The sequence below is a fragment of the Chelon labrosus genome (assembly GCF_963514085.1).
Source record: "Chelon labrosus genome assembly, chromosome: 10".
Classification (NCBI taxonomy): Eukaryota; Metazoa; Chordata; class Actinopteri; order Mugiliformes; family Mugilidae; genus Chelon; species Chelon labrosus.
Genome location: NC_140360.1, coordinates 18,864,197 through 18,888,949, shown reverse-complemented (window position 1 = coordinate 18,888,949; position 24,753 = coordinate 18,864,197). Strand labels below are relative to the sequence as shown.

At 40.9% G+C, this 24,753-nt stretch overlaps 1 protein-coding gene across 1 annotated transcript; it reads right to left on the bottom strand.

The window, feature by feature from the left end:
- Nucleotides 1–1,866: 1,866 nt before the first annotated feature.
- Nucleotides 1,867–22,943, bottom strand: dlgap4a (discs, large homolog-associated protein 4a). Its single transcript, XM_084553151.1, has 11 exons — nucleotides 21,567–22,943; nucleotides 20,976–21,211; nucleotides 20,539–20,616; nucleotides 19,821–19,968; nucleotides 18,470–18,689; nucleotides 9,625–10,049; nucleotides 9,428–9,525; nucleotides 7,762–8,195; nucleotides 6,458–6,549; nucleotides 5,872–6,024; nucleotides 1,867–5,438 (listed from the first exon to the last, which is right to left on the bottom strand). Exons 1-11 carry the CDS (start codon nucleotides 22,767–22,769, stop codon nucleotides 5,214–5,216), a joined length of 3,312 nt encoding a protein of 1,103 aa, XP_084409277.1. The 5' UTR covers nucleotides 22,770–22,943; the 3' UTR covers nucleotides 1,867–5,213.
- Between the last annotated feature and the right edge of the window lie 1,810 nt (nucleotides 22,944–24,753).

Sequence of the window (24,753 nt, the reverse complement as noted above, 5' to 3'; positions counted from 1 at the left end):
AGAGGTTTCCGGTTGTGTATTTCAAAATAAAGTCTGTTGGCGGCGGTTTCAGTGTAACATTTGAAAAAGTTAATTAATATGTTCACGTTTTCAACAGCAGTTTATGTATGCCTATTATTATTTTAATATACCATTAGGTCAATGTATCTGAAAAGATGTATCTGACACATCTTTTGCACATAATATATAATATTTTATATAATATGAATATTGATGGTCCATCCAAATTGGTGAAAGGATGTAGGGCAACCATTTTTAAAAACACTCCTTTATATCCAGGGGTCTAACGTAGTGGAAGAAACTAAATACATAGGCTATAGCTATTATTTATAACTGTGTGATAATACTCCATTACAACTGAAAGGAATGAAAGACAAGAGGTAGTTACATTAAATGCACAAGCCCTCAGTTATTTCTAAGCTGCCTGTTTTGTTTTGAAGATGCAACTAAATTTAAGCAGTTTTACAAAATTGTTGTTTTGAAGATGCAACTAAATTTAAGCAGTTTTACAAAATGTTGCACAGTTCAGTCTAATTGTTCTGACCACTTAAAATCTTAATATTAATAGTAGTAAACGCATAAACTAATTTAAAAGTGGAAATACTTGTGTACCTAACTATTAAAAATGTATATCCCACCTATTATTGTGACACAATGCAATAAGCTATTATTATTATTAATCCACAAATAGAACACCTCATATGACATGTAGGACGTGTTAGGCTGCATGTGTTTAAACAGATAGTTGTAGCTCATTGTACATGAACAGCAGCATTCTGTATGTTTCATCATGATGTTCAGTTTCTATCTTTTGTGTCTATACAGTACAGTCAAACATATGGACATTGCACCCACGTGATTGCTGATCATTTTACAAAAATCTGCAGTGCAGGGGACGTTCTCGAGCATTACTCTAGTTGTAGTTTTGGCTGCTGGGATTTGCTCCTAGAGAGGCACACGAACAATAACAACAATCACAGTCTGTATTCCAGTTAATGTGAACAGATTGATATCAGGTCTCTGTGGAGGAAATTCCTGTTGTCCCACGCACACACACACACACACACAAAAAAAACATGTCTCCATGGCTAAAAAACAAAACTAAAAGAAAGGTAGCTGGACTTTTGTTAACAGGCCCGTCACATGTGTTTCAGGTGGGAACCGACCACAGATGTGCCTTCTAAAAAAAGTCCTCTTTAGTCATTTAGAACTGAAGAAGCTTCTTGGATGAGTGGTGAAACATCTTCAAGGAAACTCAGATAAGATCAATTGCCTTTGCTTTATCTTTGTTTTAGATATACCACGACCTGGGTAATAGAACAGGACTTTGTAAGTCACTGCATAGTCATGAATAAGGATAGGGAATGTCGCCACAAAGTTGGAAGAACTTCCAAAAAGATACTGGATTAATCACTGACCTGTAAGAGCTTAAAATAACAGCCACATGTGAAAAGCACACAAGTGAACAAGCTGGTCTACAGGCCTTCAAACACTACTACACAGACAACTGCACTACTTTTTGAATTTTGTATATGCACCAATGACCAAAATTACCCATAAGAAAACAAGTAAATAATTACTCAATTACAGACCCTGCATGCACCACACACATCAACTTTATGTTGTGTGTGATGACATTGTGAGGCTGAAATAGGAAACAAAAAGCCCCTAAAACATATTGGATTCTTTGCTTTGGTCAGAAATAATAGGCCTAATATAACATCAACATGTCTTAAGCACACACACAGATGCACATATGGCATCCACATTAGCCACCCAGTGGGTGTCTTCGTACTATCTGTAATGGCCCATATGATGCATTTGCTGACCCTTGTTTTATTTTAAGTTAAAAACAACTGGGCAAAATAATAAAAGAAACGTATTTGGGATCACAGAGAGAGGTCTTCTGGACACTATTTTTCTGCTGCAAATCCATGAACAACAATAAATAGAGTTGAGGTAATTTGTTTAAACACATATCCAAGGAAAAAAATACATGCATCCCAGAACAGAGCGTCACTCCCCGTTTAATTCTACGGCTTATTGAAATACAGAAAATATGCCACAGAATTCATTGCAGTCACAATTGTTTATTCTCATAAAAGAAACTAGCCTCACAGTGTCTAACTAATACACCATAACATTAAACAACCCTTCGTCTGTAAGATATGTGCTTATTTTGTAAAATAATGTTTGTCAGTACAAGATAATCTGGAACTACGTAGTTTTTGCTCATTTTCCTAGCTGGATCTCTGAGAGGATAGCGGACAAATGGCCACTAGGGCAAAGTCAGAACAGACTAATGATTTTTAGATTGTGTTTCCGTCCACCAAGCATACCCAAAGACCCAGTTTTTACTCCAAAGATTTTCAAGGCGACTGTGTCTGACAACACTGCAAATTCTTGCAACCGCTCAGCAGGAGAACTTTGCTTCATCGACGCGGTGGCTTGAGTAGCACATCCACATGATCTGCCTCCAGTTTGCACGTTCTAGTCATCGTTTGTCCATTTTGTAGCCCTTTGAAACTCAGGAAGTACTGGTAAACAAACTGTCTGAAGGTCCCTGATCAGGTCTTGCTCTCTTTAAAGTTCAGTTATGCAGGCAAATAAAGGGATCCGCCTCTCAAAGGACACTCTATGAAAAAGGACTTTCCACCATTTGCCACGGTTATAAGCTCTCACATACCCTGAATGCCTCACACAGATTAAAAAGCTTCAGATAATTTGCAAGACCCATTTAAAGGAATACTGAAAATTCACTGGCAAGGATCTTTGTATATTTTTTTTTAAGTAAGAAGGCCATGCTTTTAGAGATTACACAGTAACAGTAAGAGATCTAGTCTACTGCTTATGATTCATTTATGTGTAATATTAACTCAGCAGCTAATATTACCACGGTGTCATGAATGAGTGCAATAAAACAACGCAGCAAGAATGATGACCAGGACATGTAGCAAAGGGATGTTTAATGATTTCTTTGGACAATGAAATGCACATGTCCATTGTTGATGCAATACAAATAAGAGAATAAGAAAATCAACAACGCAGTGTTGTCAGCATTCCCAGTCCAACTCCATTTCTGGTTTGATGAAACTAAACTAAACTAAATGATTCAAAATGGAGCAGAGGATGATGTCTGGAGTGTCACACAAAGACTGACCAGTAGGGGGAGAGCCAGCTCTTACTAAAAAAGAAAAAAAAAAAAGACCACAAAAAAAAAAAAAACTAATAAATCAACCTACACACCTACACTTGTGCATGATTATCTACTATGCCAAGTTCCACTCATATACCCTTGGCACTCGTGTTTCCATTTGAGAAAACTGGAACTTGGAAAATATCCCAGTCCCATCATCAGAGTGTCATGAGTTAACACAGACAAGGCATAGCGTAGCTGGAGCGAGCCGATGCAAACACAAACTTTGCTGTGAATCCGCACACAGGCAGCCGAATTCATGCACAGATTAAACAAAATAACCACTTTAAATAAAAGCTTTATCTAATGAGACTAAAATGGTATGATCGCTGCCATCTTGGCACAACACGTAACCCCTCGCAGCACCATTAATTATTTGAATTACAGACGTCAAGACAAGTTTGTGTTGCCCTAATTTCCAATGACAAAATGTGTAAAATTACATTAAAATTTAAATAAAAGTACCACAGTTCTTCATTCTTGAAAAGACAAGGGTGGGAGTCTAAGCTGCTAGAAAGGGGAGAGAAGGACTGATGTCAGCAGTCACATTAATCCTGTTGCAACAAATCTTACCAAAACCTACTTTCCCCCCCTATGTGGGAGTCACATGGAATATTTGGCAAAGGTTCTTTGCATTTGGCCAATTCATGTGAGGTTATATAATAAATATTCCATCAATAGTGGTTTTTACTGTTCAACCTGAGGTTTGTCATTTCAAGGAAAGTTCACAGAGGAAATAAACATTCATCCTTCATGCTAAGAAAGTCTCACTGGAAACGTTGGTTAAATAATTTAAGACCGGGTACCTACTGCATTGTTCGCTCTTGTGTTTTATTATTGCTATGCTATTCCATTTCCTTTCCATTAGCAAGTAAACCCCCACCCTATCACACACAGTCTGGTTGAATGGGAATGCCGTATCAAGTGGTGAATGTCTTGGTCCCCTACATCACAGGAGGATGCAGTGAAAGTCAGAATGGTCAGGGAAACAAAAGGTGGGCGAACTTGATCTGAGGTGAATGGAAAGTGCAGTGATCAAGTCAACATGAGCTGTAAATGCATACATTTCATACATTCCACTAAAGCTCACTGGCTGGCCAGTCATTCCTCACAAATCTTAACCAAAAACAAACCAAATGTAAGACTTAATAGGACACAGGCTGTGTAGTGAATGTTTGTGAAAAAGAGAGGAAGATAGAGAGGTGGAGTGAATGATTGCATCAAGTGCTAATATATCATGACAGTAAATGTACTCGATCTATAAAAAACTACCTTGGTACTGAACACTGACCTCTTTCTAACAAATAATCTGGTATACAACATTTACAAAATGAACATTGTAATAGTGTGATATTTATAATATATATGCTACTGCCTTCCTCTGGTTCTCTGCATTTTAAACCTCTGAGTACAATAACGCCATCTTATTTTTTTTTTTTTTTTTACACAGTAAAGTGTACACACCACACCCAATGAGTGGCAGCCTAATACAAAGAGAGAACAGGAAGACTCTGTGGACAGCGAGTACACCTGCATGTGTGTCCTGAGTGTGTGTGGATGGTAGCTCAGCTCGTAAACCAGGCAGCCACAACTTGCCGGTAGACTCAGCAGTGAAGGGAGTTTAAAGAGAGTAAACTTCTAGGATACCAAGATTCTTCAGCTCACAAGGTACAGAATGTCCTTATCCAAGATACTTGCACAATTAAGACGGTCTTGAAATACTTTAGGAGATAATAATTATTATAATGTCAATAATAACAATAATAATAATAATAACAATAGTATTAAACATCTGTCAAGGTTGTTTCTGTTCCACGGCAGCAGGTTGATGAACTGCATTATTCTGGGTTACTGTGGTGCCCAGTGATCCCGACGTGCCTCCTGTCATCAGCTGTGCTGCTGTGAGGGATCAACCTCTGTGCATCCGTTTCTTTGTGTTCGTCTCAGATTTGTGTTTGTGTCAGTGAATGTCTGATGAGCATCAGGATTATCCTCTGTGATCGGTGCTGGTATGCTCTCAGAGGCGAGTCTGGGCCTCGGGGACGTAGATTTCGATGCTGTCAGCACTTTCCGTGGCGGAGTTTTGCCGCACTGATGCCGCCCGCTTTGCTGCCATCAACCGCTTTCTGGCTTCTTGCCGCTGCTTGTCCACAGCAGAGTCCACGCTCCTGTCCTTGCCTGCTGACAGCCGGGGCTTTGACTGCTTCTTTGGCACAGATGATGGAAGCTGCTTGTTTTCATCCTGAGGAAATTATGTCAAGAGAGGAGAGGAGTAAAGTACAATGTGAAGACATATCCAGTAGTGGTGATATGGTGCCATTTATAAGAAATTTTTATTTATCAAGTAACAAAACAAACAAAAAAAAAAAACATGTCTCCCGGGCTATCACCTTTAGTCTTGAATTTAGGGCAGATTATTTTCACCATTAATCCAGCCAAACATTATTTTTTTTATTAGTTAATTTGTGGATTTGTTTATAAAAAGTCAGAAAATTGTTACAAATGATAGTAAATTCAATTTGTGTATTTTAAGAGACCGAAACACAAAGATATCTCATTGGCAATTATATAAAACTATAAAATAATGTACACCAATGATCTTTGAGGTGAATGATAAAATGTTCTACTCATTTATACATTTTGTATAATGAGAGAAGTTTGGCACCAAACATCACCTTCTTCTCTGACTTCTCAGGAAGTTGCCAGTTGTTGGCTTTAAGCTGGTAGAGCTCATCAAACTTCATGCTGATGTCTTCTATTGAGAGTTGTAGCAGATCCCAGAACCCTGCCAGGTCCTGCGCTGTTGGCCGTGGGTTGGCGTTTAAGTCCTGGTGGAAGCAAATTGTGACAGTACAAAGAAGTGATAAATGAATAGCTTTGGAAAAAAATATGAAATCGCATCCCTTTTTGCGCATGTGCACACACCCTTTCCAACAAATGCATTTGACACCAATAAACTTTCGGAAAATATTAGATTTCGGCAATTTTAGACTTGTAATACAGAATGTCAGAAACTGAGTCAAGCAGGCCAAGGGAACATTCATGACGGTAGAAGTGGAACTCTTGTTTCTGCTTGAAAGGATAATTTCCTCTTAGTGTAACTTAATGAAACAATTTCTGCTTGTCAGTTTGTGTAGGACAATTGATGTTGGTAAAAAGAAGACAAAAGCAAATGGATCAGTAAGGACAAAAACAGTTAGTTGGGCAGAGTGAACTATATATACAGAGAGAGATTCAACTGGATGTAATGAAGTCACTCACCAAGTTCTCATTACAGAGCCCTCTGAACTGCTCAAACTTCTGTGCTATGAGGAGCTGAGCGCTGCCTACTGCACTGCGGATCGTCCCCAGGACTACAACAGAGAAATAAATGATAAACCATCAACAAGCCGACAGGAGTTTGAGATGACAGCAGTGAAGGGTTAGAGAGCTACATCTAGGAGGGATGCCTACGTAGAATTTATTCCTGTTGTCTAGCGATTAAATATTTATACTAACATTTATCATTTAACATTCTGTAACATTAAACAGGTGACTCTTTATTCAGCTTTTTCCACCTAATATTTGCATGTAAATGGAAATTCATAATTCAGGTCCTCAGAGAGGAGGAGGAATGATGATCTAAAGGAGCTTTAACTGCTACTCTGCTTCTAGCTCATCCATATTTAAGACACTGCAGAGATTGATCTGCCTAAAAGCCTGAGTGGTATTCTGGGAGATGAAAAAGTGAAATGACTGTGGCTGCTCTATTACAGCTAAAATAAACCTCACCAAAACTCTTATGAGATGCATTACTGTGAGTCAATAGCAGTAATGAGTGTTGCGCTTTGTCTCCCAGTCCATGGTCAACAAGGAAGAAACCTGACCTAGTCCCCTTTCTGACCTTCAGAGGCATCAATTCATGCCATCTACTGTAATTTATCATTGTTGCACCTCTTTTTATGTCTTTCTTGTGACTGTTGTTGTGAAGCAACATCTTGATGTCTGATCTATAAACAGCTACTCAACCTATTTTACTTATTTTCTCAAAAATTCCACACTGGTTTAAATTAAAGGATTATCTTTTCTTTTTTTCTTTTATGGACATCGCATTTAAATAAAAAAGCTATTTTAAAATAATGCACGTACACTTTCAGTTGCTTCCTGCGTATCAGGCTGACTAGGTAAAGTAGGTGACTAGGTGTTTCCTGATTCCATCTCACTAAAGCAACAAATGAAAAATTCTACACATACGCTCAAAAATGAGGAGCACCAAGCTGTTGCAGCGTTTATGTGATCCATAATCCATTTTACAACTGAGTGATATGAGTGACACAGAGAACACTGATCTGTATGGGTGCATGTGAGTGAAAGAAATAATAAAATCATATCCAACCAGGATTTGCATGTTGCCTGGGAAAACAGAAACGCATTGCAATGACCTTTGTGACCAGTCTAACAGACAGGCGTTTATATACCTATATCTTACACCTAGTTTGGATTTGAATTGGGCACAAGACCCATGGCAAAAGTAAACGGGCTCTTCATGACTTGATATCTACTTGTCATGTAATTCTGCCACTTACCCTCCTCTGAGAGCTTGTTGTCTTTGGTCTCCTGCTCCATCTGTTGACACCAGCCCTCCATGCGGCCTGTTTCTGCCTGCAGCAGCTTCAGAAACCAGTTCCCGTCTCTGAGGCAAGCTGGCGTACCGGACTGAATACCATCTCCGTGGGAGCTGCAGTTTCCGGACTCAAGGCTGGGGTCTGGCGGCGGCAGTGAGGATGGGTCTAAAGCTGGGTCCAGAGTCTCTGGAGGTGAGGTGGATATCCTGGATGAGGCTGAGGTGTGTTTAAGGGGCTGCTGTTCCATGGCTTTGTCCTGTCCGTTTGGCGCAGTGGTATTCGCTGTCTGACTGTTGCAGTTGGCTGTGTTGTTTTCTGTGGCTGTGGCATCCTGGGGCTCCTGAGGCTCAGTCATTGTATTCTGTCTGGAGGCCATGCTGCTGTCCCGGCTGAGGCTGCAAAGACACGCATAATCAAAAGCTTGTGACAGACTTAAAGAAAACAATTGATAGGGCAAATATTTTCCACATTTAAAGTTTGAGGTGCGTGAGTTTAACTGATGGGACTTTGTGGCAGCTGTTTGTGCATTATCATCTACTGCCAAGAAACATAGAGAGTCAGAAAAGACACCCCATAGAGGATGGAGCAGTAAATTAGCAACAATTCAGGTATACAGCATGAAAGCTTAACAGACTGCTGGCTTCTGAGATAATGAGCAGTAGAAAATGAAGCAGGCTGTCAAACAAATGTGATTAAAGGAAATTACAGTGCTCTGCAAAAGCTAAATGGCCAGTTTCTCACTATGTTCAGCTCGCTACAGTCAAAACAAGAGTAAAAGGAAATCAATCAGAGCGCTGCGCTGCTGCCAGGCTGACTGCTGAATGACCTCAACCACTCAGTGCGGATGCAGTAGCAACAGAGATGAAATAATGATGAGAATGTGCATCTATGGAGGGAAAATGCAGACAAAGAAGGCCTGGCAGGAGTCACGTCATGATTATTTTCCCCAACTGTCAACACAGAGTATATTTTTACATAGGAAATATATATGAATACATTTTTGACATTTATTTAACCAGCAAGATACGCCTAACAGCCTTGCTCTCTTTCCATTCGCACTAGCACAGTTAAATCTGGAAGCTGCCTGCTTCAACCACAGACTGACCTTCCAACCACTGAACACACTGGAGCATTTGGAGTTTGAGGCCTTTCTCAGGGGCACCTCAGTGTGGCTTATGCACTCCTCTTTCACTTTCCCCACCAGGACTTATTTTACTTGTGTGACCTTTAAGACACTGCTGCCTCTTTCACACCATAGTTTTGGCATTCAGTCGTGATGACTGTATCACCACCTATCACCGGTCAATAAAGCCTTTCCTTTTTTAAAAATCATGTGGTTGCGCAGGACCTGTAGAGAAAATTCCTCTGTGTCCCATTTCTTGACTCTTATGTAGCAACAGCTAAATATTTTATAAGCAGTCCAGGTGTATACAAGTTTGAGATATACAAGGAAAAGGAATGACTGAGTTCTTTGTAGTTTTTTTTTTTTTAAAGACACCATTTGAGAGTAAACTTAATACTCTATAACAAACAACAATACTAACACGTACAACACGTTCTCAAATAATATTTCTGATCAAATACATTTTGTCCATGCAACAAGCTTGGGAAGACTGCTTATACTCACGGCCTGCCGTTCTCAACTTGAACTCCAATCGACTGAAACTTTAAAGGTGTAGCCAGTGGTAGTGGTTCCTCCCTTGGAATTGGCAAAACGCAATCCACCTTAAGAAACATGAAAAAGGAAATGTTAAATGCAACTGTATAAGTGGCTTTACTCTTTTACCGTATGATTATATCTCATGTTGAAAGAAAAAAACCTACTTGAATTCCAATAGAGGACAGTTTCCTCTTGGGGGCAGTTGGGGGCGGCTCTAGGGTGATACCAATGCTTACGGTGTCATTTTGGGGTTGAGTAGATGTGGAAGTGGTGGTAGTAGCAACCGTGGTGGTGGGAGCGAACTCACGAGGGGCTGGAACAGGAGGTACGGAGCCTGCAGCGGGTGCAGGGGTTGTAGGAGGGGCAGGGAGCAGTGGACGCTGGGTGCCCTTAGCCAGGCTGCCCGTGCGTAAGCTACAGAGACTGTCCGAGGAATTGCTGCGTCCTGACTGGCTGTTGGCCTCGCTGCCGCGGTCCTGCTGGTCAAGGTACGTGTCTTGGGCCGACTCGGTGCTGCTCTGCAATGTCACCGAGATGAGGGGCTTAGAGGTGGTGCGGGGTGGGACTGGAGGAGCCTTCCTATTGCTGACTGTTGACAGAAGGAGACACAAAAAAAAAGAGAAAGAAAATAAAAGAACTCGAAATGAGAAATCTCCTCGTTATCACTTTCAGCGTCAGAAACATAACACCATGTTAACACATTTAAGCCAGCTGGTGCCTCTGAACTGCCAAATCATAATACCATTAACAAGGCCTATCTGTAAAACAAATCTGTACTTTGCCCTTATTGCTGCCTCTATCTGGCTGCACTGAAAGCAACCCGTGTGCTTCCTGTAATATATTGGTGCTGGTGGTTGTTTTCCATTGACGTCAGTCCGTCTCTAGAGATCTCCCTTTACATGCCACACCTTCACCGTCCTCTTGCTCTGGGGACTGTCAGAGAGGACAACTCTGGCTTCTCTGCTAATAGCTCTTTTAGACATAACAGTTCCAGGAACTATGGATCCACAGAAACTCAACCGGGGGCGAGCTGTTCCCTTTGCATGTACCCGTTTCCATTTTCACTGCATGTTTGGAACTGTGAAGATTATTCAAAGAAATACAGTTATCCCGTTTTATTTGTACGTACTCTTGCATGCCAGGTTTCTGTAGGAAGTTTGAATGGACAAAAAGAAAGTACGCAAGGCAGGAAAACGAGATAACACAAGTGGCGATCTTGCGTGTTTGAAGGTATTTCTGGACAAGAACACAAAATATTTCTCATGCTCATTTCCTCGTGCTCTCAATTTTTTTTTTACTTTGGGTGGCCAATTAGTGACCTTGCACACTCCACTCAAACAGTTTCTGCGACAGACTTTTTTTTTTTTGCCAGCTGTAACTATTGCACAGAAACTTCAGGTCCTGGTTGTGCGTGGCCTATGAATAAGAAACATCACAGTAATAAACTTACAACGGCTCCATTTTTACAAGGGGGCATGTATTTGACTGATATGAAACAGACCAAACACCTATGATCATCTACAAACAATCGATAGGCTATAACTTGTTAAGTATTCCCTACGTCTTACATTTATGATCAACAGATACAGTTTTCTATAAAAATATAAAACACGTCTTTCACTTTTCATTCAAGAAATCTAAATCAGTAGTCAGTCTTTATTATTTTTGTTTGACTTCAGTTCATTCAATTCAAATCAGGGTAGAGACACCAATGACCACAGAGCTGCTTCATATGAAGGTTTCATACTCTGGGACTCACAGACTATAAACTCAACAGAAACTGAAATGAGGCCTGAAAGTGGTTATCACTGAGCAAATACAATCTGAGTCAGAGAGTAGGAATGGGACCAGTGCCTCTTTTTCTTTCGTCGATGTGACTGCAGGGTTGTGGTGGACGATACAGGGTTGAACTACAGACCAAAGGCATGAGAAACAGGAAAAACCACAGGCTTTCTTGAAGAATTGTGGGAAGCGATGCGATTTAAACTGCTTGTTAATCTGCAACATATGACTGAAAGAGCTGCAAAACACACAGTAGCAAATACTTCTGCCAAATTACAGCATTCCCTGACACACATGATGGATGAAATACATCTTTAAAATTAGCTGACCAAGTAATTCCAGGCTCCCCACTTTGGATCAATAATGAAAATGTAGTGTTTATTTTCTCCAGTAGTGGTTTCAATCTAAATAGCAACCTAACACCCTGTAATTCTGAGGGCACTGCACTTCCATCATCAGCTAGTGACTCACAGGACCAGTAAAGCCTTCATTAAATCCTACCAACATACACAAACATGGCTGTGGAATCCACAGCATATACTTCGAGTGTCGCTCACGCAGCCCTGGCCTGCAGTCACACTCTTGCCTCACTGAACATGTCTTCAAGAACAAAAGAGAGCCTATATTCCCAACGAAAGAGACACTTCTTGTAGTACTCATAGCACAGATGCATGACATTCCCAAAGTCAATTAATGTGTCTCGTTAAATCCTCTCAACACATGCCTCTTGCTGCATTTGTTGTGTCTACAAGGCTGCTCTGCGTCTCCAAAGCACACACACACACAGAGCTATGAAGTTGATCAGAAGCCAAATATCTGTCAACAGTTAATCACACAAGTGCAATTCTCCCTTTGCTTTACAATACCACAATTTATGCACAATGGCAAACCACAAATAGGTTAATGCCATTTACGAACACTGAGTCACAGTGAAGTGGGCTAATTGCAGATTAGTCACACTTTGTAAAGACCACAATCTGTTTCGCTGTTCATTTGCAATATGTGGTGCAAACTCCTACCTATAGGCATAGCGCCAAGAGGGGATGAGGAGACAGGTGAGCTTCCCAGACCACTGGGTCAGGGCTTGCTGAGCGCTCTACTTTTACTTCTTCAAACTCTAAAAAGCATCTCAGCTTCAATTATCATACTTCCCGTCATCACAATCAAGAGCTGAGCAGTGAACGCATGGATTAACAGTCCAAATTTCACCTATGAATGAGTACTTAAGGAATTTGTTACGCAGAGCTGGTCAAACTGAAAGTAAAGTGGCTCAGTATCCCACTAATGTAAATAATGTTCTTGTTTCTTGTAAATAAAGCTCTTAAAAAACAGTAAAATTTAAAGCTGTTGGATTGATTTTACTTCATCTTTTAATGTACTGATTTTTGCATTCATAGTCCAACCAATGATGGAGAAAAGCCAGTAGAATGTGACTGAGAAATCCCATTGCCATGTTGACGAGTTATGTGGACAGCAGCTGCAGCTGTCTGTAAACTCCTTGTCTCAGGGGCACAAAGGATTTCTGTTGCTCTGAAAACAATCAAGATCAATTCCAGTGTTGTCAACACCACTATGATCATCAAATAACAACTAAATTGCTTCACTTATGAAAGCTATGCAGTCTCTGACCCATAATATCCTCTTGTTCCATCAGCAGGTCTGTCTGGAGGCTATCAGATGACCACTAATGGATCCTCCACACTAGACTAAAACTTTAGTACCGGACTGACTATTTTCGCTGCAGTGTTCAGTTGCCATTAGCTGTGTTTTTTTTTTGTTTGGTTTTTATAAAAAGGCAAACGGTTTCTTTTCCATATTGGGTGACACGGTTTGGTGTTCCAATTTGGGATTTAATTTTTGATTACTCTGGAGTTATTTAACTTACAGTCCAGTCTGTTAATTAGGTAACAGAATGAACGTCAAGAGGAAGACAGTGTGATTCCACTTCTACTGAAGCACCATGTCCTATATACATAAAAGCGAAGTGCATGTCAAGCCTTACTAACAGCATTGTAGCTTACTGAGGATGGACCTCTGTGAAACTCTGGTTATGAGCCAAGTGAAAAGAGGCAGTAGCAGAAGCTCTGACCAAGATTAGCCAGTATTACTGCAGGCTGACAGTCTGTGACAGTCATATAATTAACTATTAGACCCTGACACATGACTGTCACACAGAGCACACCGACGGCATCATTTGGCAAAATGTTGTCTATTTAAATGTGCTTAAAAAGTTGGCCGATGCTCAATTATCAGCAAAAATAGGCATTTAATTCAGATTTTTGTCTTGCCATGCGAGTCAGCTTCATGTCCGCTGGAAATACAGCATATTCAAATGACTGTTTGCACTACGTGGGAAAACTGCTGGAATATATTTACACAGGGATTTTGCATCCAGTTGATCTTATATGTGATAGAAGCTGACTGAAAGCAAAAACCATTCCAATGGTTAAACCAGTTAACAGCAGTATATCCATTGCTGCCCTATAATTTATGGATTAAATGGCGTTTTCCACAACAGCGTAATGAATAAAAACAACAAGTTCCTACGTGTGAGAAAAGAGAGCAAATAACAGGGCAGAGCAGTCACACTTAAGGACAATGAGATCTGTCTGTTGAGACAGAAAATATGCAGCCAGTCATTCAACCAACATTGCTGACATACTCATAGGGAAAAAGTTGACTGCTTACACAACACACAAACTAGAAGGGTGACAACACCCACAAATACACTATGTAAAGAAACAGTAATGACTTAAATATTACTGAACTAACTTGTTCTACGTTACTCCGGCTAGTCACACAAAAGTAAATTTTTGGCCTATGAAAAGAAAGAACAACTTGCCTTGAGGACAGCCATTCAGGTTGAGACAAAAATCAAATAATTTAGCGAAGCCTTTACAGTGCCGGAGACTTAGTTTGTGCATTCTTATGCGCCGCATAGTCCGATATATTTAAGACCTCCTGTGGTTCTTCATCTGACATGTTGGACTGGGGCAGCAGTCTGGGTTAGCACTTAATCAGCTAATGTAAAGACACGTGGCACGTGTCTCTGAGGTCAAATGTTTCAAGATGCACTGTCCTTTTTCAAAGACATAAGGACAGGTAAATAACAACCAGTCCTGAATGAGTTTAAAAAAAAATAATAATAAAAAATACTGCTGGAAATATTCATGTTCCTGGTTGTCAGTGTCAGTATGTATAGAAATCTCTGATGTATAAAATATGTTTTAAACATACAAAATCCTGGTTAGAAACTAGACTGATGTCTGACAACAAAGTACACAGTCAGGATACTTTAACAGTCAAATTACCTGGCAATTACAAAAAAAAGAAAGCGAAAACAAAGGTAACAGGATTTGTTTGAGGTTTCCTGAAGAGGTTTCATTCGTGTGACTTCTTCAGATCCGTTCCATTTGCTCTCCAAAACCTGGATGGCTGAGCTGAACAGATAACCAAGCAGAAAGTAAGAAAATGCTGAAAAATGCCCGTCGTACATGTCCTCAAACTCAAGATGATGCCATCGAGTTGTGTTTCATCCAACTAAAACTAAGCTCCAAGGATTAAATGACAAGCAAAACAGAAAAGTCAGCAAATGGAAGTGGAATATTTTAATGTTTTTCCTTTTTTCTTTAAAATACATATGATTAAAATGCCTTTCAGTATGGAACAATCTCACAATATGATGTTATACGAGGTATATTTTTCAGTACCTGGCAAAACCCCTACGTGAAAGAGTTCTCAAACTAAAGCATGCCATTAGTGCAGGAAATGGATTGGCCTTTACTATAGTGTCTAACCATGTTAAGAAACACTCATCATTGGGAGGCATGTCCGCTGTGAAGCTGCATTTGCTTCGCCCATTCAGTCAAGAGATTACCTCATCAATGAGTATGAGAGGAAGAGTGTATAACGCTGTGATGACTCACAGTCTATCCATGGTAATACACTGACACACCACGTCTTGTGTAATGTAGTTCTAGATACAATGTACACGCCTTGTTGCTACAGTGAAAAGCCAGTGAATTAGTTAACACAAAGCACCTGTCAAGAACTATTTCTAACTCGACATTGTCCCAGCCAATATAAACACCAGCATAGAAAACGGATGTAGATAATGTTGTTGCGGTTCTGATGCTACAGCCCTTTTGTGTGCACATCCTTCTTGTGTCAGGTGGTCCTTATAAAAGCCCAGCAAACTGTCCTAACTGCAAAGCACTACAAAGTGCAGCAGGAAGCTGATAAATTATTGATCATGTCCTCAGGTTTTAGCACATGACAGATAGCTACTGAATAAAAATGGCACATGAAGCTGTGTACCAAAATAGCCACTGCTGTAAAATCGTTTCAGAAGGTAAATGATATTAACCGCAGCAACGCATTACATTTAAAACAGAAATAGTATAAAACAACTTACATTAGCGAGGTACAGTCAATAAAAGCAACATATTGAACTTAAACTGGAAGAAAGTCTGATAAAATACGTCTCCAAGCACAAAGAAGGGTCAGTTTTGATTGTATTTAGACTAATAAATGATGTTGAACGTGATTCATTGCTTCCTTCGTGTTTCTGGACACGTATCATTGTCACATGTTTAGTCTGGGAAAAGAGAGCACCGTTACTTGACTTCATTTAATCATGAAGAAAAAAAAAAAATCAAAAAACACCACGAGATGAAATTAATACCCAGTCAGCTCAATTTTAACACAGACATTTTGAGATTGTTCTCCGTTTTAACGAATGATCGGGTTAGGGTTAGGGTTAGGACAAACACGTCTAAATAAGCTGATTTGGCAAATTAAGATCGGATTTTAAGTTAATGCTTTAGCCAATGTTAGCTATCTGTTTGGTTAGCCAAACTAGCCCCGGCACCGAGGTGTTCATGCCCGGCTCTAGACGCCTCTGCTACTGTTAGCTTCTGCTACTAGCCAGTAGACGCTCACCGCGGCGTGCTGGCTATCACACGGGGCTGTTGACGTTGAGTAGCCCGAGGCGTTATGTATTTGATACGAGGGAGGCAACAAAGAGACTGATTTTTTTGCCTCATTGCCGCCACGCTATCGGCAGCAGCAAACACGTTACTACCCACCAGCCTCGCCCGCTGCCTACAGACAGCCAGCCTGCCGTGAGATTTCATCCTCTTTCTTCATCCACGTTAGCTAGCTAGTCAACCTACCACATACAGTCAATGCTACCACACCATTAACGTTAGCCCACGTTAGCTTAATGTTGCTAGCGCACCGACAACAACTGACAGTCAGAACACTAACGCTAAGCCGGGAAAAAAACGATAAAAACCTTACTGTGTCACGGGTGATTCGAAAAGTCCTTATTTTCTGCTCATTCATGAAGCGCAGACAAGATGCAGACGGGCTACAGTGTCCTGCCGTAAGAAACACAACGACGCCGTGAAGAAAAGATTTGTAGTACACGCCCTTGACGACGAGGATTGGAAGTCCACGTTTTCTCCGTAACAGACTTTTTGCCAACGATTGGGCCGTTCTGGGCCGCGAACTCATCGAACTCGAAGGTGATTGGTTTAACTCTACGCATTACGTTTTTTGCGAATGTGTCACGGTAGGTGCGTTTCATTTCGTCTGTGGCGCCGCGGGAACAGACTCAGGTCTAGACATAAAAAACAACCACACCTCCAGCCCACTGTGATCTATTGTTACCCCATCACTGGAGTTGTATCTGAATCTAGTTATTTCCCTCCGTGTTTACACCATTAAACATGTCATAACCAAGAAATGAAATCATACACAGCATTTATAAGTATGCAATGTCCACGTATACATTTCAGTTCATTAGGTACACTGGTGAAAATAAATGTATTCTAAAATAAAGGCCCTGCACTAAATCTCACCTCATGACTGTGATAATGCTTATGCTGAAGCAAAGTAGGTGGTAATTCAACTGTATGGTCGTTTCAGAGGATGTAGTTTGTGGTTAAACTGTTCTGAATTGAGCACTAAAGTGTTTATTTAGGTTACCCACTGACTAATATGGGGTTGTCAAAATAATAAAAACATGTGTGGGTACAACACAATACAAACCACAGCCTCCAATATGAAAACACAGTTGAATCAACAGCTCTCTGAAGTATGTTAAAGAAATACTGAATACCATAGCTTTCATGAAGCTAGGATTTAGTGCAGGACTCTTATATTAGAATGCATTAGTTTTCATTAGTGTACCTAATGAATTGGCAAGTGAGTGTATATATCAACACAATTAAACATATAATAACAAAGACATCTAAACAAAACCTGCAAAATCATACAAAATATTTTTTAAATTAAATATTTTATGTGCAAGTACAGCATTAATATACAGGTCTATCAATCTTTTGATCAAACATTTTTGCAAGAAATAGGTAAAATAAGATAATAACACACATTCTATGAGGCATATTGGGTCCAATATACATAAAGGCTTTTAATGCATTTCGGCATATGAAGAAGTTATGAAATACATGAATGAATATATGAATTTATCATATAGTTATCCCAGACAGAAAACATGTTGTGTACATATCATTGGATTTTGGTCTAATTATGGTCAACTTTTAAAACGCTTGTAACTATGAGTTTATGATTCAACACCACACACGAATAACTCTCTAGCTCTCTTAACTCATCCTTGTCTCACAGAAAAAAACGTATCCGGCCCTGTTTATGTATATTTTTATGCCGATAGTGCTCAAAAATATCTTTAACCGCATTGTAGGCAGACAAAAAAGAATGCTCGGTGGAAAAATAAAGGACAAGGATTTATAGCCATATTTGTTATAGTTATATTTGATTAACCAAATCATATTCTCCAAAAAAAAGACATACAAATGTGGCGGCGGTTGAATGACAAAAAAACTTCTTTGTGATAAAGTGTTCTCATATCTTTCTTGCGTTTATTTACTCATAGATTCAGAAGAGAGCTGCTTGCAATATTCAGTTGCTGTGTGTGTTGCTGGAGAAACTTCTTGCTGGAGGTTCTTGTGTAGAAAATCAGTGTTCAAGTTCTTTGTGTTTTCTATGAGCTACACATACACAGTAACATTTCATAAATTGCCTTATTTCCTTTCATTTTTCTTTTTATTACTAACAAAGTCTTTATTTCGCTATAAGCAGAATAAAAAGATACGTGGATTGTATTTAAAGTCAGGTATTTCCTCCATTTCTGCTATTATGTTTTAGAACTAGTAACACTGTCTTCCCCTCACTGGTACTCACGGGTGTTGGAGCTGTAGCTGTAGTTTGCAGCGATGGGTGGTGGCGACTCTGAGTCCACAGAAGCCGTGTCTTCGTCCTGGGAGCAGCCCGCCTGGATGGCCCTCAGGTAGCTATGGCTGCGCGACCGGAAGCACGTAGGTGCAGGCAGATCCAGAGCCTCCACTGCCTGCGATTCCGCCTCGCAGTAAGGTACAGCGTGTCCACAGCCCTGCCCGCATACCTGAAAGAACGTGTGCAGACTCACACGCTGAGGGCAGAGGGCAGACTGATAAACATGCATTTGACATGTGTATACTCTGTGGCGGAGAGAGTGATTTTTACATGAAAGTGAAAGTGGCAATATTTCTATGCCTATGACATCTTAACATACTCAATTACAAGTAAAAGTCATGTATTCAAAATCTCATTTAAGAAAAACAGAAGAATTCTCAGCAAATGAAAGTAATATTCTGCAATAAGTTGGTGTCTGTGATTATTAAAATGTGTTAAATATAAATGTGTTCCCTGCATTTTAGTGTTAGAGCTAGCTGTAACTGCTTTTTATACATTCAGGTAGTTTAGTGCAGTGGTTCTGAAAGTTAGGTCTTCAGCCCTTCTTGAGTCACTGAATAACAGGGAGTGAGAAATGATTGATGGCGTAGGAAGGAAAAATTCAAATTAATAAACAACAAGGTTCTACGTCACATGAGAAAATGTACTTGATTACTATCAACACTTCCTTTACCTAAGAACCCAGATACAACACTTTATTGGAAAAAAATATATATATTTTTTTTTTATTACAATATTGTTAAATGGTATAAATATCCAGGGTGATTATCTTTTTTCTTGGTGAAAGGATATAACTTAAGTAATTGTAAAAGTAATTGAATCATCTGAAATGTTTGATCAAGAAAAAATCAATTTTACGAGCAAATCAGTCATGGTCTCTGCAGTCACAGAGATTAAAATATTCTCTCACACTCGCTTTGACATTGTAGAGTTATGCCGATGTGTCTTTTTACTCATCCCATGTGATTATACCACATTTACTTTTCTTCACTTAAGGCCAGTGGATTTCCAAAAGTTTGCAACTAGCTGTTTTTAAATGGGTACGAATCAATTGCCGCTTTATTAGGTACACCTTGTTAAAATAGTTTTTTTGTAACTGTTTTAGAGATCTGATTCGACCTCCAATAGCTGCTTCTATTATTTTGTCCCTCTTCTTTATAGTAATAACAAAAGGGTAACAAACAGAAGCATCGCCACTATCAATAAAACACAGTTCAACAGACACACAAATTACGTCCTTGTGTGTATTTACTGATCCACAACATCCACAGTAGCACATCTGATAAGATCACATACATACCTGAGCGCCAGAGCCTCTGCCAAGTGTGCCAGAGCATTGGCTGAAATCGTTGTTCCTGTGGCGTGGGGGGGCCTCCAAAGGGCTCACCAAGCAGTCTAAGTTATCTAGGCTCCGATTAGTGGACAGCTCTTTCAGGGACGGCAGGGTGCTGTGGAAGTGAATGTTATAATCAGCTTCCCAGAAGTCAGAGACTGCAATAAGTGAGAGCTGTGTTTAATTAATGATATCCAGGAGAAACTTTGAATCACTTTCTGAAAAGTTCCCCCGGGTATTTTAAAATTAAATACTACTGAGATGTGTGGACAGTGATACGTGGTAGGGTTTAAAATGGCAGCACAGAGGAAATAAAGCTCATGAGCAAAGGTGCCGGACGGAATATTTATAAATTTGCTTTTAATTGATATTTAAATTCATTTCCTCTGTTCTGGCTCGCCAGTTTAGCAGCTGGTGTCGTAGTGGAAATGTGTGCGCGCTGAACAACATGGTGTGCTGGAGTGATTTCCATGGAAAATTTGCATGTTATGAAATCAGGGCTTGAGGAAGCAGATAAGAGTCAAGTACTAACACACCACTCAGGGTACCTGCAAGGTGAGAGATGGAACTGAGGGCAGAGAGGAAAAGTACTGGGATCGTTAGACAAAAGAAGTGGTGGGTAGTAGTGGTGGGACAAGTGAGGGTGGGAGGACTGCCACACTGCCTGCCAATGGATGGCACTGACCTCAGATGTTGCATAGAGCATGCACTCTGTAGAGGGGACCACAGATAATCCTCCCGCATGAGAGCGTAGCAACGAGGCCTGTCCGTATGGATGTAGGAGTAAAACACATGGCAAAAATTCACCTCCTATTGCTTTTGCAGCAAATAAAGATGATACTGCATTTCATTTACGGCCCCCACTCACTGATTGCTATCTCCAGGTTCCTATGAGCTCGTTTTCCATACATCCCGGCAATTATTTGTGACAGGATGCTGCCACCTGCTGACTGTCTTTGCGGATATTAAAAGCTTTCTCCCCACAATATTAACAAATACTCCTTCAGTGTGGATTTATGTTTTAATGAATTTAAAGAAAAGAGCACAAACCCAACTACGACAAAACAATGATTGCAATCATAATTCCAGTATGATTCCGATTCTCTGTACTGTGTGACTCACTTGCGTGGAGGTGGTGGTGGCTGCTGCTCACTGAGGGATTGCTGGGTGGCCTTCAGGTAGCTCTGACGACGAGCTGCAGATTTTGGGGAAGGTTTTGGGCTTCCCTCCGAGTCCTCGCTGTCTTCTAAGTCTCCCATGGCTTTCACGTAGCTGCCACTGCGCATCCTTCGACAAGGAATCTCAGGTCCTTTGCCCCGTCCTCGACCCAGAGTACCTGCCCAGTCCCCCACTGGGACCTGGGTTACATAAAAACATTGTTGTGAAATTGTGTAAGGGAGATGTTTCAAGAATGTCACTTAGAGGTACGGTGTGTATTTTATAGTTTGTGTCTGATATTAACAACGTGATTCTGGGCAAGTGCAGCAATGGTACTAAAAAAGGCAATATGACTGGTGTGAATGATTTGTGAGAAAAGTCTATAAATGTGACTGAAAATAATGTGGTTAAAAAAAGTTAATTCTAAATTATCAGTCAAAGCAGGAAGTGAGGAAGTGCTCAAAACAGTCCCCCTGAGAAAGTTAAAATAAAAAATAAATCCATGCAGACTTACTAAGAATGATGATGAAGATGAATACTCACTGGCCCTCCTACCTGAAGGAACTGTTGTGACAGGTCTTGGTGGCATGATTTTGTCTTAAGCAGGGTCCTGTTGACTGTAGCAGAGCCCTTCTGCAACACTTGCCTGGCCTGGCTGAGGGTGAGAGTGGACCAGGAGCCCCTCTTCACCAGTATATCATCCTTGCTTCCCCTAGATCTTCCCTCCTCTTCCTTGGATCCTACCTGTGTGGCTGGGCATGCCAGGAACTTGAGGTCACTGCTGCTTTTCGAGGTCTTGAGAGTATGTGCAGAAATTGTGTTGTAGCCCTGTGGAATATGCCTGGGAGCGGCCTGGCTGTCTGACACCGCTCTGCCGAGAGTCATCATGCTCAGCGGGTTGCGGTAACCTACAGCAATAGTGCCAGCTTTGGTAGCGTCAGTGTCCAGGGCGTCATCTGAGCTCCAGAGGCCAAGTGTATTAGGTCTAGGTCTCTGCTTTGGCCCCTCAGTCTTGGCCCTGTCTTTACTCTTGCTTCTGCGGGTTGGTCTGCCACCATCCTCCCCACTTCCTGTAGTTCCAGTCATTCCTCCAGCAGACCGCCCGTTCATGCTGCCTTTGATTGCAGAGTTTTCTAAGGACTGAGACTTAGCAAATAGCTTCTGCACAGAGTGCATCAGGTGGCGTATGCGTCCCGGACTCTCACTGCGTTGCTTTGACATACGCCCTCTATGGAACTGCAGCGTACTGAAGCCATCATGCTGCAGAGGCAGGTGCCTCTCTAGCTGATCCAAAAGGTTGGAGGGTAACCGATTCATCTTGGCTGCTGCTGCAGAGGAGATGGTGGCCGATCCACTGGTGATCATAGGAGCTCCGGTCAGGCCTAAACCCAAGCCCATGCCCATAGACAAAGAGTTGGATATACCTGCCCTGCTGCCCTGAACTACTCCACCACCAGCCATACAGGCCTGGGAACAGTCAACCTGGTCCGCCTGGGAGGTAAAATGTAGACGGGGGAAGGTGCTGCTGTTGGACATCTGGCTGAAAGGCAGCAGACAGTCAGGCGTCAGGCTGGTAGGGCTGGTCGGAGAGCACTGATGGAGGTGGGGGTCTAGAGTGCCATAGTGGTTTATGGTGGGGCTCAACAGAAAGGCGCTGTGAGGGTCAGAGTTCAAAGGACACAGAGGCTTCTGTGGACATCCCGCTGGTTCACACGAGTCAGACAGGTGACGACTGCGGTTGGCTCCTAACCCTTTCATGATGGCAGATGTGTCGTCCCTAGAACATGTCTCCAATCAGCACGGGTCTACTGACCTGAAGGGCTCATCCTACAATGTGGAAAAAGACACAGAAATAATCCATTAGACATACAAATCTCTACCTGCTGCAGTTTAGTACATGAAGTCTGACAGGTGTTTAGGAGTGAATACATATAAAGCTTTAATAACACTTCTGGGTGTATTCCTGTTACATTTATTATTTTCTCTGATTAACCACTTTTTATCATTGTTTAGTTTTCAAATCACAAAGGAATGTTTAATAAAAATCCACCAGAGTTTTTCCTTTTATATTTAACACCGCATAACAGTAAAACAGCCGTAAAACCCCAGAAGGGGAGCTCCACACCTCTATACTTAAAGTTAATGAACACATTAGAGTTAGAGCCCATTTAGAAGCATTTCTCCCTGTGTGTCCTTGGATTTTCAGAGCAGTAATTGACCTAAAAAAAAGACATTATAGGCTCTGCTGTGTGGTACAATTCGCAGAGGTGGCATAACACAGCAGTTATGTGGGGAACAGAGACATTGTCCTCTACAGTACATTCTTGCTGTAAGCTGCTCAACCCAACAAACCACCAGATGGAGCACCAGCAGCCAGTGCACAAAGGACAATTTGGTTTCAGGGACATACACACATTGTGTTTGGCTCTTAAAGTACTTTTAACATTTAATACATCTAGGTTTTATTGAACTATACGTATGTGTCAGAAATATTAAAATATTCAAAACAAAATGTCATATTGTTATTTAAGTGGTTTGGACACTCTAAAAACAGTTTTTCTTTCAATCACTGCCTCTGCCACTGTGCCACAAAAAGACAGCAATAGACACATGAAAGAGAAAAACAAAAGACAAAGAATGAACCACATATTATCATCAGTAAATAGGACAGTTCACTGTATGAAATGTTCCGGCAAAGCACCAAACAGACAGCCCCGAGGCCTAGTATAAGACATCATAGTGATGTACAGCCTTGAGGTACTGCACTGACAATGCACAGGAAAATGATTTTGTGACTCATACATGTAAATGAGCTCTATGTTTAAGAAGCGCCGTTTTCTCCAAAGCAGGAAATGAACCCTCATTTCCACAAATCATTTTTGGTACTTGCCATCCTTTCAAATCTACTTACTGTTGTATGAATTGCAATTCTCTTCTTTTCTAACCACAGAGAACAATAAATCTTCCCTAATGCTCACAGAGAGAGGAATTCTGAGGTAAAAGTAAATGTTTTACGGTTGTACTTCGGTGGCATCTGGCATCTGCTATACACCGATCACTCAGGCATAACATTATGACCACTGACAGGAGAAGTAAATAATATTGACCATCTTGAGACAATTCAGTGTTCTGCTGGGAAACTTTTGGACCTGGTATTCATTCATGTGGATGTTACTTAGACATGTATCACCCACCTAGACCAGACCAGACACCCCCACCCCATAGTAATGACACTCCTTGATGGCAGCCCTGACACAGGAAAACAAGAAACAGCACAATGTGTTGACCTGGCCTCCAAATTCATTAGATCTCAAACTGATCAAGTATCTGTGGGATGATCCACAGAGGTCCCTCAACCCTCAACCCATAGGACCCAAGGGCCCCCACTAACAATATTCTGTTGTCAGACACCACAGGACATCCTCAGAAGGCCCATGTCCATTCTCTGATGAGTCACATCTGTTTTGGAGGCACAAGGGAGACCTACACAATATTAGGAAGGTGGTCATAATGTTAGGCCTGATCTGTTAATGTTCCTATTCTATGATTACAAGCAATATGAGTTTCCAAAAACACAAGATTGGGTTTAAAGCAGGACTTACACCAAATTATTCACCCCTCCCAACGACTAGAGGAGGAATCTTATGTGGACTTTGCTTGGTACCAAAGTTTGACCCAGAGTCTTTGGTAATGTCTGGATCAACCAGAATGCACAACCTTTGATGATCGCTCCTCCCTAACC

Excerpts from the sequence above, each read along its gene's own strand:
- dlgap4a (XM_084553151.1), bottom strand. The coding sequence starts at position 22,769 with ATGAAAGGGTTAGGAGCCAACCGCAGTCGTCACCTGTCTGACTCGTGT. Across the intron at positions 19,969-20,538 it reads TGCTCTATGCAACATCTGAG|CACCCTGCCGTCCCTGAAAG; the intron begins GTCAGTGCCATC and ends TCACTTCCACAG. Across the intron at positions 6,550-7,761 it reads CAACAAGCTCTCAGAGGAGG|TCCTGGGGACGATCCGCAGT; the intron begins GTAAGTGGCAGA and ends TCTCTGTTGTAG.